At 37.5% G+C, this 11,786-nt stretch overlaps 3 protein-coding genes and 1 long non-coding RNA gene across 4 annotated transcripts in view; 1 reads left to right on the top strand and 3 right to left on the bottom strand.

Annotated features, from left to right (window-relative positions):
* The window catches only part of LOC145906084 (HUWE1-associated protein modifying stress responses 1-like), a 64,905-nt gene extending 58,719 nt beyond the window's left edge, over positions 1 to 6,186 (top strand). The window contains exons 2-8 of the mRNA XM_082993467.1: positions 2,731 to 2,937; positions 3,009 to 3,123; positions 3,443 to 3,517; positions 3,645 to 3,753; positions 3,854 to 3,993; positions 4,983 to 5,069; positions 5,630 to 6,186. Of these exons, the coding sequence (XP_082849593.1) occupies positions 2,821 to 2,937; positions 3,009 to 3,123; positions 3,443 to 3,517; positions 3,645 to 3,753; positions 3,854 to 3,993; positions 4,983 to 5,069; positions 5,630 to 5,775 (789 nt within the window). The 5' untranslated portion in view covers positions 2,731 to 2,820 and the 3' untranslated portion in view covers positions 5,776 to 6,186. The remainder of the gene's footprint in view (positions 1 to 2,730; positions 2,938 to 3,008; positions 3,124 to 3,442; positions 3,518 to 3,644; positions 3,754 to 3,853; positions 3,994 to 4,982; positions 5,070 to 5,629) is intronic.
* LOC145907299 (uncharacterized) lies at positions 312 to 2,199 on the bottom strand. The gene is made up of 3 exons (XM_082994724.1): positions 1,980 to 2,199; positions 1,690 to 1,903; positions 312 to 798 (listed from the first exon to the last, which is right to left on the bottom strand). The coding sequence occupies exons 1-3, from the start codon at positions 2,197 to 2,199 to the stop codon at positions 312 to 314; spliced, it is 921 nt and encodes a 306-aa protein (XP_082850850.1).
* A 738-nt stretch (positions 6,187 to 6,924) lies between the features above and the next one.
* LOC145905934 (nuclear protein localization protein 4 homolog) lies at positions 6,925 to 9,949 on the bottom strand. The gene is made up of 5 exons (XM_082993262.1): positions 8,827 to 9,949; positions 8,414 to 8,608; positions 7,916 to 8,128; positions 7,480 to 7,691; positions 6,925 to 7,294 (listed from the first exon to the last, which is right to left on the bottom strand). Exons 1-4 carry the CDS (start codon positions 9,913 to 9,915, stop codon positions 7,488 to 7,490), a joined length of 1,701 nt encoding a protein of 566 aa, XP_082849388.1. The 5' UTR covers positions 9,916 to 9,949; the 3' UTR covers positions 6,925 to 7,294; positions 7,480 to 7,487.
* Positions 9,950 to 10,995: 1,046 nt separating this feature from the next.
* Positions 10,996 to 11,567, bottom strand: LOC145906734 (uncharacterized). The gene is made up of 3 exons (XR_014402857.1): positions 11,459 to 11,567; positions 11,146 to 11,262; positions 10,996 to 11,084 (listed from the first exon to the last, which is right to left on the bottom strand). It is a non-coding gene; the product is annotated as an uncharacterized LOC145906734 (long non-coding RNA).
* Positions 11,568 to 11,786: the final 219 nt, after the last annotated feature.

Here is an 11,786-nt window from a genome sequence, read left to right on the forward strand (position 1 = left end):
TGATAGCAGCCGAACCCCTTCTTGTAACCAAGCCCTTCGTAATTTCTTTCAACAAACAAATTGCAAGTCAGCTGACAATCATGACGAGGCGGTCACGTGACCGCGTCAGCCAAATCAAATAAATGGTTGGAAAACTTGCCTGACAAAAGCAGTTCTTCAAATCCTCATCGAAAGTGTTTTATCTATCTGTGCTATTACGGAAGTTTGCCTAAAAAGATAATTTTAGACAAACCGTATGATTTCTATGCATTGACGCGCATTCCCTGACCCGGAAAGCCGGGTCACTAGCAGAAAATAATTTTTTTTATTGGTCACCAAACGAGCAACGACTTTTTGTCAAAATTTGAAAATAAAACTAAAGCGTCCAGTAAAATCAACGCGTCATACGTGTATTCGGGATCCAAAGTATTGAGCATCGTGGACTTAACGTAATCAGGTTGTTGCAAGCTTTCAAAGGCGGGCGAGTTTTTACTTGGGTTGATTTTAAGAACCCCGAACTTATTTACCAACATTTCTGAAAATATTGGGTGGTATTTTGGGTTGTAGCCAACGTTGAGTTGCAAAAAGTGAAACAGGTCGTTCCGTTTTTCGGTCAGCATCTGTCGTTTCTCGTGGTCGATTTTCCCTGTTTCGAAATCTTCAGTGTATTCCGAAATTTTCTGTGTTATGTTCCGTACTGTAAAACCGTACAGGCGCTTGCGGTAGGAAAAAACGTGTTGCAAGATTCGGCGATCGAGCTGGAACGCTATTTCTCCGACCAGCCGACGAGCCGCTTCATCGTGCTTATCCAAAGCCTTTCTGAAAACCATAACTGTCACAGGTAGCCTATTAGGCAATTTTTCTGCACAACTATAGAATGCGTATAATTAACAGTGTGTCCGCTATTCAGTTAGTAAAACGTAGTATGATGGAGGTTATGTTAATGGCATGACCTTCAGTAGGCCACAGTGACGTCATAAAATAAATTTTAGCAAAGGTACGTCAAAAATTAGATTTTAACAACCCAAAATGAATTTGGCTACATTTGTGAGTTAAGCAATTCTGGGTTATTCTTTCCCACTAAATACTAAAGGACAATAAGTGATTGTGACGTCAAATACACTATCGGTTGTTCATTAATAGTGTGTCAGTCGTTCAGCAGTTAGTAACTAACCTAGTAAGATGGATTTTATGTTAATGACATGACCTTCAATAGGCCACAGTGACGTCATAAAATAGATTTTAGCAACCCAAAATGAATTTGGCTACATTTGTGAATCAAGCATTTCTGGGTTATTCTTTCCCACTAAATACTTAAGGACAATAAGTGATTGTGACGTCAAATACACTATCGGTTGTTCATTAACAAGCCCTTCTTTACCAGTCTTCAGGAAATTTGCTCCTGGGGCTAATTTGGAATATGACGTACGTGACGTCTTTGCCAACGTTTGGGTGCTAGAAGCGCCAACGATTATGTGACATCACTCCCAAACGTTTATGTTATGTGATACCGTACCATCACCCAGTACAACTGGTCACGTCAGTACGATATCACAAACAAATGTTTGCTATTCTAATAAAGCAGTTGAAAGGCAATGCCTACCAAAGTCAAATTGTCGAAAATTTCCTTCGCAAACCCGGAGTCAGCAAGTCGTGGAAATAAATAGACCTTATAGTCCAGGCATTATAAGAACAAAGAAACAAGCATACCTCAAGCTTTGAGCGTTTTGCCCAGGTACATTATTTTTGGGTGGAAAAGTGCTGGTGTTTGTAAAAGTCGTTTGATCATCCGCAGGTCGATATAAAGGAATTTCATCGATGCCATACGACTCGTGTACTGTGTGTGGTTTTGAAGTAGTGTTGTTATAGGAGGAGTCAATAGTTGTTTCATTTTTTTCAAACGGAAGGGGCTTGAATGTGGTTTCTAACAAAAGTTGCAAATCGTTATATTTTCCTGCTTACGAGTGTAAATCTCAAATGTTACGCAGAAAACTTCGTACCGAAAAAGGATATTTCGTTTTCCTTGTCTAACGATGTAAGTTTAGGAGTTGTGCCGTCGGTTGCCTTCTCCAGTGCCTCAGTAGAATTTGTTTTGCTTTTCTGCTTCAACGAGGTAAAGGACAACTTTTCGATTTCGTCTTCAAGACGTTTGTTCTCCTCGACCAACTCTTGTAGCTCACTTTCTGGTGCCAACTCCTTGAAACTATCCGATAAGTCCATGTTGGCCTTTTTGGCTTTAATTTGATCCACAATAGTCCTTGCGATTGCTTGCAGAGTTTGCAATGGGAACATTTTGCGCAATTTACCGCCATTAATTACATCTCAACAAATCAACACAATATTTCTTATAGTGACGCAATAATCGTTGTCAGGAGATGACCAACACGGGGTAAAATTTTTTGTGACAAGCGTGAACCTTGACGTAATTTTTTGCAGAGTTTCGACATATCAGCTGATTGCCACTGCGCATGCGCATTGACCTACATACTGGTGAATGGTTGAGAGAGCACAAACAGTCGATAGTCCCGCAAATGGCGGAGAGGGTCATGATAATGCTAAACTTATAATATCATATGCGTGTGAACCACAGGCATACAACCTATATACTTCAGTTGTTAACAAGTCACTAAGCCGGATACTTTGGAATTAAAGTATTTGAAACAGGAACTAACTTGTCTGTATTACTACAATAGATGTACTTTCACTGAATTTTTAACTGTCCCTAAATGACTCTGTCCGCTTTTCAGAAAGTATAGTCTCAGTAGTAAACTGTTGTTCAAACCAAAGTGCCCTAACTCATGTAGTAGATAAAGTTAAGTTTCTGCTAACAAGTTTTTAACAATGGAAGACCACTCATTGGGAAAGTCTGGAAAGAATTTTCCGAGTGGTACAAACGATTTACAAGACCACAGCCCAGGAAAATGGTTTACTAACTGGGAGGAGCAGTGTCTACTGGAGGTAATTTATTGATTTTTGCAAAGACAATTTATTTTGATGCTTTTGTAACTAATTTTGTTCTTTTATTGCAGGCTGAAACTGATCCTCCAGCAGAAACTCTGTACACAAATGAACAAACAGACCTAGAACAAAAACTGTGGACCTCATTTCAAAATACTGCTTCTGCAATTGCGCAATTGTACAAAGGTAATTGTTCATGGAAACTTAATGATTGTGCAAAGGTATTAAAACATGTAGCTGCTGCAAGCTTGCGGAACCATACCAGAATGACTGCCAAAAAGTCTTGTATGAACCAAATTGGAAATGTCATTTGTAAAGACCAGTAATTGACACAAATAATTATATAACTAATATATTAATAGACCAAAAACATTTGCTAGTCCACACAAATCCACACATAATCACTAAAAAAATCCAAATTGCAAACTTCCCATTCTGTTTTATGAACAAAGTAAATGTTATTAAGACACACAGTTTGGTAAATTACATTTAACTTCTTTTTTAGATCGGGCCCAAGCCCGCGATGAGATGTGGGTGTCATTTCAAAATGCTGCAGAGTATGCAACAAACATGTACAGAGGTAAAAAATTATACTCACAGACAAAATATGAGAGGTTATATTATAAAATGCGACACAACTGGAACTGGACCAGTTTTTCATTTTTTCAATCGTAAAGCCTAAAACTGCAATAATATTGTACTTACAGATGGCTTGGATGGATCTAAAAGCCTGTGTGAGCTTTCATTGCAATGTGGCTACAACAGAAGAAATAAAGAAATGCTTTCCTGGGTGAAGAAAAAGCGTCGACACATAAGGTCCAGGATTTATGACTGTCATATGATCTTTATTCAACATGCTGAATTATCTATCACATTAGACAATTGTTTATTAAGTATAACTTGAGATTTTTTGTAGGCGAGAAGATCTAATAGGATTTTTGTGTGGACGATCTCCGCCGCATCGATCAAATCGACCGAGTTCATCACACTCAAAAACGCAGGACGCAAACAGGGAAAACAGACTTCAAACTTTTCATGAAGCAGTGTCTATGAATGGTAACCATAGTCTTAAATAAGCTTGTATCACAGTATGCAGTGGGAAAGGCAAAAATACAGAACTTACCAGAACGATTAAATTTAAACAAAAAAATAAACAATTGTGTTTTCATATTCAAGCTGATTTGATAAGTTAGAACTATTTGGTATATGCCAGCCATTGAATCCTAAAAAAATGACGTTCTCGCTTACTTTTGCTGCAGTGAAGTTCCTGTTGCTGCCAGGCATATTGCAATTAAAAACGTACTGATCTTCTGGCATAAACGTACTGTATTTTTACGACGTTTCGCCTGCCATGCGGTGAGACTTCATCAGGTATAAAACAACAAGTGAATCACACTAAAACATGCAGTGGCACGAAAGAGATGGCGGGCATGGCAGACGAAACATCGTAAAAATACAATACGTTTATGCCAGAAGATCAGTACGTTTTTACTACAGTGTTTATCACTATTAATTTTTTGTACTCTTGTTTTGTGTTTACGAACTTTTCTAATTGTTAATGCGTGGTGAGCAGTTGAAACACACTTAAAATGTAGATTTGAAATTATTTGTGTGCAACTTTTCATCTCCATTCCATGAGAAGTAAACAAGTAAATTGTAATCAAACCAACATCTTTAAACCATCTTGTGTAATGAAAGGAGAATGTAGCATCGGGTCCAAAATGCTAGACTGTCAGTGCTGGCTTTATGACAAAATAAAGAGCCCTTTGTTGAGTTGCCCCAGGTGATGCTGCAGCAATTACCGATGTGATAAAGCCTGGCATTATGCAACACTGTAAACATAGATCGGGTAGCATCATAACAAAATTTAAAGTAACTTGGTGTAAGAAAATTCACATCATGTTTTACATGCGTCAAAATAATTACGCTAATACAAAATATTCTGTGTAGGTTATATTTAAATATTAAGCCATGTTTGCAACTTTGGAGCAGTTATTTTCCCTTGCGGTTATGTTAAGATTAAGGCTTTACATCTTGTATTCCAGGCTTAAATGGTGCGATGGCTGGTATTAACTTCGGAGGTGAGTCACCATTACGACAAACGTCATCAGCAGCAAGAGCATGTCAACAAAGTAATAATTTAAGAATTTTTTGCCAAAAACTACCAGAAGGTTTTAATTATTCCTGCCTGGTTTTGATATATGTAGCGTTAAGGTTACCATACATTTTTTTCTGGCAATGTCTAGGATTTCAGACTGAAAAGTTAAAAGTGCTTGTCAATATCTGGAATTTTGTTACATCTTATATGTCACCAATTGCTAAATTGTTTGTTACCTTCATAATGATTAATATTACATTTATTTTGGTCAATATAACTGGCATAAATTATGATTGTAAGGGATATGTTTATTTAATAGTTCAACAAAACAGTTAATAAATCAACAAAAGTTCCTTTCTTGTCTTAAATGCAAAACAAAATTGCTATTTATGAATTTAATGTCCACTTAAATAACCATTTTTACTATTTACATTGAAAAATCTGTTGTCACACTTGTTTCTATATGCGATTGATATGGTTAGCATGTTTCCATATGTTCCATATTTTACAGTATGTAACTTTAATTGCTGAGATTCAAATTACTCCAACTTCCGAAAAAATTAACAACTCGACTTAAATGTGTTCCATTTTCAGACTTCCATCCAGATTTACCGACGTTTTTATCGGAAGAATTTCGGCAGCGCAACCTCAGCGCCAGTGCTCGCTCCAACTCTCCCTCACGTAAACGGGGCGCCAGTGCTCCGGATTCAAAGCCTTCGTCACCGAAACGTAGAAAATAAGCTGTGTTTTGTTGACCTCAAAATGTGTAAATACCCTTTCGGCTTTTATTTAAGTGTTTTCTAGCCATTCGCGGCCAACTGTTGTCCGATTGTGCATGGTTTATCGAGGCATAGCTATTGTGGTTATTTATTTTCGAACGGATTTTGTTGCTATTTTCGAATTGGCGCAAAATGGCTCGCCGTGTGTTTGCTATGAAAAACAAACACTTTTTGAGACTTCGAAACGCCCAATTAAACCCAAACGTATTGCTGAAAACTGCCACTACGTATGAAAACAATTGCTTACACCATAGTGAACTTGCACCACCTTTGCTATCAAAAACAGGCCTACAAAAATGTTGTCGCAACCCAGTACATATTTGTACGATGCGCTAATGCATGTTTTTTGTTGCTCCAAACATAAGTGTTCTTCACCAAGCTTCGTGTAATACTTGTGGCACGAGAAGAACGGAGGTGATAGCAGAATCACAGGACGCCTGTAAAGTTTCCGAGCAACGGAGGTTTTATCAATTAACGGGAAAAGTTATACACATTTCAAATGATGGCATGGAGAAACCATCAGCAATAGGTTACAAAAACTTACCCTTCAGTCATTACATTTAATGTCCTGCAGTGAACCTCCGGCTTACCGGCCTCCGATATATCACGTTTGCCTGTACCTGACTCCCAGCAGCCTATATTTCATGCATGAACGTAAATTTTTACCAGACGCTCAAATCCGAGCTTCATTTCTCATTCAAATGCCTAACTTAACGGCACTTTTCATTTACAGTTTAGTGCTGTTAAAACTGTTCCCGAGCAGTCGTTAACCCACCTTGCTAAACCCTAGACTACATATTTTGGAACAACAGTAAGAAACAAACACATTAGGCTTCTATCAGTGAATTTTTAGACCAAACAACGATTGGCATGCAGTGTAGGTCCTGGAATCGTAAAACCTAACCCAGCCACAAGCTTGATAAAGTGGGCCGCAAAGTTTAGCAGCAGACCAAGGTTAAAAGTCATATTCATGCATTTTGCCATTGCAAATATCATAACCAATTCTGGGACTGGCCCTGTTGGCGTTGATGAATACATGTTTTGCTGTCAGATGGAACTTTTCTGGAAATTTAAACCAAATGACAACAAATTTAAATTTTTTATTCCCAGTTAAACAACAACACAGCAGAATAATGTGAACTTGGCTTGGGGTCATGAACAACGTACATAGAACAAATAAACTGTAGCAGAAAACATATCAAGTGATGCAGAAGTAATATGTTCATGCGCGGAGAATTGGCAAATTCATATAATTTGGCCATTTGTAAACATGCACAGGTCAAAAAAAGTTTAATTCAAACCATTACCTTAAATCATGCAGGTTTAACATCAAAGCTTTATGCTGTAAATGCACAGAAAGAGTTTGACACCGTCTGTTACAATTACACACACAAAACAGAGCAGTTATGATTTATTGCAACTTCAACAACATCCAAAAAGTCAGGATAGTATTGCTCATCACCCAAACACAGTTTTGTATCTAAAACAACAAAAAAGTCAGCATTAGATTTTGAAAAGTCAACATTATAATTACTTTCGCATTAAATTATGTGCTGCGTGTTCATTTTAAAACAAAATTAAATTTTATATGAATAAATTCTCATTGTCATACAATTCCGAGAAAACGATTTTTCACAAACAGCGTAGGTATAAGTGATCGCTCACCTATTGTTTCATTGCATTTGCAAACTTCTCTTGATGGCCTCGCGCATTTCAGCATCCATATTATGTGCATTGCTTTGATGATCACCCATAATGGATTCGTTGGAATGCTTCATTAGCTCTTGCAGCGTTGACCAATTGGCCGATTGACTCCAGTGTTTCGCGAGTTCATTGTCATGGTTACGGACTGCATCGAGTAGGACCCCCATCTCATCCTACAGTTAAAGTTATCAAAAAGTACCTAATGTGCTTCAATCAAAGTAACTAACTCGTTGTTTATCAGCAAAAAATCAAATTGAACCAAGTTTACAATAAATTTAATCATTCTAAACTATAAAACAAAAATGTATAAAATGCTTCAATCAGCAACCATTAAACGTTCTTTTACAGTTTAAGGAACTTGCAGTTTTTGCATTTCACTGAGCAACAAGTATATTACCTTCAATGGAATTGTGTCATTGGTGGCCAAATATACCAAAACATGGAAATCTGACAGTGCATCCACAAACTTATTTTCTGCAAAGTTGCTGAGGTATTTTGAGAGAGCTGACAATGACTGTACCTGTCCCACAGCATCCCGATTACAAATTGGAAATTCACAAATATCATTGCTACAAGTAAATTGGGACTCCCGGGAAAATGCAGTTGGCACCTGAAAACAGAGTGTTAAGCTTAAACCTATTCTTATAGCGATTTTTGTTTTACAAAAACATCAAATATCTGTTGTGTTGTCATACAAAGAATCCCATACTTAACAATTTTATATGTTTGACACACATCATTTACAATTTGGCTGTTGGGTCTGCCAAACAGTAATTTAAATTCACTTTTTACCAAGTTTGAGTGTAGTTGTTGGTGTGTTGTTCTAAATACTATACTACGACATTAAACAGGGTCAGCAGTTTGATCAAATTTTTAGGTCTACTGTACCACTTACATCAACTAGAAGGTATTCTAAAGGCAATGGTCGTGCCAATTTTGTGATTTCATTGCCATAGTCATCCTTCTCCTTATAGTAGACATCAGCGACAAACAGTTCAGGTGTGCTTTCACGAATGTAACCTAGCTCAGGGGCATCAATGGTTGGAATAAGACTGTCGTCTGCTACCAGAGCCATACCTTGGTTTGAAACCTGTGATAAAGTTAAAGACCAATTTAGTTGCGTTCAAACTGGAATAAGAATAGAATGACAAGCACATGTAACGAGTCAAAGTGCAACAACACAAGGAGTGTAATATGACTATTTTCCTGTATTGCTTTATGTTCATAAAACTACATCTTGGCAGCAAACATGACTCACCAAAATTTCAAAAATAAGGAATGGTGATAAAAGTAACAAATAACACCCACCTGATAACCTTCAAATGAAATTTGGAAATCCTTGTCCCCAGATACCACCACAGTTGTAAACTTGGAACCATATTTTCCATTTGTGGCCAGTCTACAGGGATTAGGATGCTGGTTTTGAAGATAAGCAGCAGTGATACACTCTTCTGCCGTCAAGAAGTGAGTTTCGGGATTACGGAAATTTTTTACAGTACCTTTTTGACGGTCTTGTGCTATCAGGTCTGTAATGATCCAGCCCACTTTTCGCAGACCAATTTTTTTTGCTATTTCGTCTACAATGGCCTGTTTGGGATCATCATGGAACTGTAAGGAGTTCACAGAACTGTCCTGAGGTGGTTCATATATAGCACATACTTCAGCCTTTATGCCCAAAGGCACTTCTGAGCTGGGGGCATAACGACCATATAAATAACCCATTCTCTGATGGCCAGAATTTCTCCAGAAGTTTAAAAATCTGTCCATGATTTCTCTATTTTCAAACATGATATTGTCCACATGACGGTACTTTTGTCGGTTGAGAGTCACCGCAGATGGTAAGTCGACGGCAGAGTGCTTGCTCCCATTGGCTTTCATTTGATATGATGCACGAAAATTCTCTAGTTTAAAATATTTGCCTTTGTCAACTCCGGCTGTTTGTTGTCGCATGTATGCATGAAAAGACATAAATTTAATTTCCTTTTCTTTTAAGTAAAGTTCGTCCCAAGGTTCAGTCGGCAGATCATCGATTTTGAAGACCCCAGATTCACTTTTGTTCTGCTGTATTCGTCCATCTTGTTTCCATAAATGTAAGTCAATTGAATCCTCTTTGACAACCTCCGGCAACTTTTCGACCTGCCTTGATGAATCAGGTCGCGAAGAGCATGCATTGGATGATACCAAATATAACATATCCCCATGATTCAACTTTGCCGTCTTCAGTTTTTGTTTGCTCTTCTTTAGCTGCTGTGTCCTATTGCGCTCACGATACATCTGCCAAGAGGAGTCTTTTAGGTGAAGTAGGTCTTCAACTTGGTTGAACAGTTTTTCAACTGTGTCATTATTGGACAGCTCAATTCGCTTCGTCCCATCACTCGTCTGAATTCTTATTATCATGTTTCTCTGGATGGTACTACTCCAAAAACAAGTTTAGGTATGACTATTGAGTTTAACGTAACTTAACAGTACTTTTTTTGTGACAACCACAAGAAAAATCTGGTTTACATATATACGTAATACCATAGTCCATGCATGTACGTGCGGATTATGCCACTATGGTAATACGCACATTTTATCAATGTTTGGGGTAAATTAACATTAGTTTTTGATATATCAGGACTTTCAACGACAGACGAAATTGTGCAGCTATTGTATACACAAATGCTTTTCTCAATATAGTTTTTAATACGTTTTAGGACTCTTCTTTCAACTGATATTTTGAAACTCGTGGTCCTCTCGAGTTTTATGCTGCAAAATTCAATTGTGCACGTTCATTGTAGCGTCACAGAAACCTGATTTGCATTTTGCGGTTACATTCTCAATTTTTTTTATAGGGGACTATTTGTGTGCTTAAATTTCGATGACTTTAGAAAATTAAAAAATAGCACCACCACAAAGCCAGTTCAGGTTACTCACGTGTATTAAATGCCAGGAGGAAAAAATATGTTCCGATACGAGACCTTTTTTAGATTTTTGATGTCGGAAAGTTTTGCCATAGAAATTCTTCGGTTTCAAAGAAAACAATCATATTCATAACTCCTTTTGATATTTATAGCCCCCTTTAACATTCGTATGGGCCCTGGTGCGTTGCACCCCATTTTGTTGGACTTTATTGGTACTACAGCGACACAACAAACGACACAGGCCGTCAGTGCACGCCCTTCAATGACAATTTGTCAGTTTTTGTCCTTTTAACAGGCTCCAACCCGTTGCAGTGTAACAAGGATAAATTAAATAAACACTCTTGAAAAATTAAAAAAATACTTTATCCTGTAAAGCAATCTTTTCAAAGCCTGTTCAAAGATTAATCGCATAAAAATGCGCATGTATTTTTATGACGACTAACAAACTCTATATGTCCCATTTATGTGAAATTTATCACATGAACATAAATTTTATATAGTGGCGATGGAAACGTGTCTTTAGAAAAGATGAGACTGTTTTGACAAGCACTCGACACGCAATAAAAACACCAGATAATTATTGCTATATTTGTATTTATTTACAAGGACAAACGCCAGAACAAGGAACTGCCATTCTGATGCTTCGCAGCTTGGAATCAGATTCTAAAAATGAAAATGGTGTTTAGTCCACAGACTGTCAAAAAAGGTTGTGGTACTTTACAACTTTATTTAGTTCCGGTACTCTTGCAACAGCCAGGCTTTGATTCTGCTGTTTGACTAGAGTGACACTTGCAATCCAGGCACTTGCAATTTTCAGGTGTGCAAGAACATTGGCCAGTTTCTGCAAATAAACACGAAGAGCAAACACATAACTTCCTCAAATAAATTTTAACCGATGCTTTGATAAAAATTATACTTGCCGCTGCGCCAAATATGGCAAGATAGTTGTTGGTAAATAAATGAGCATAAAATGCTCAAGTTATCATCACAAAAGTGACTGCTGTTATACTATGTAAACACAAATACCTACAACATACCTGCGCACTTACAGGATGGATCCATACTCACTTTACTAAAGGGTTGCCGTAGAACAATTAGAATCGTAATGCTTCTCTTCAATTGTGAGGGCTTCGTGTGTAGTGTGGGTCTTATAGCTGAGTAGAGGATGCAGTGACACCGCCTTGCTTCCTGTTAGTTGATTCGTAAACGGCAAAGCTGTTTTCGTGAGGTGCCTCCGATGCTCAATCTCGAGCCGTTGTTTACTTTTTCTTTTCTATGAAGTGTTTGAATTTTGTGCCAATTCAAACGTGTCAAAATATTATTGAGTTATGATATAGTATTGTGCTGGATTTAGTACATTTTTTT

This window comes from Ascidia mentula, chromosome 6 (assembly GCF_947561715.1).
Source record: "Ascidia mentula chromosome 6, kaAscMent1.1, whole genome shotgun sequence".
NCBI classification, from domain to species: Eukaryota; Metazoa; Chordata; class Ascidiacea; order Phlebobranchia; family Ascidiidae; genus Ascidia; species Ascidia mentula.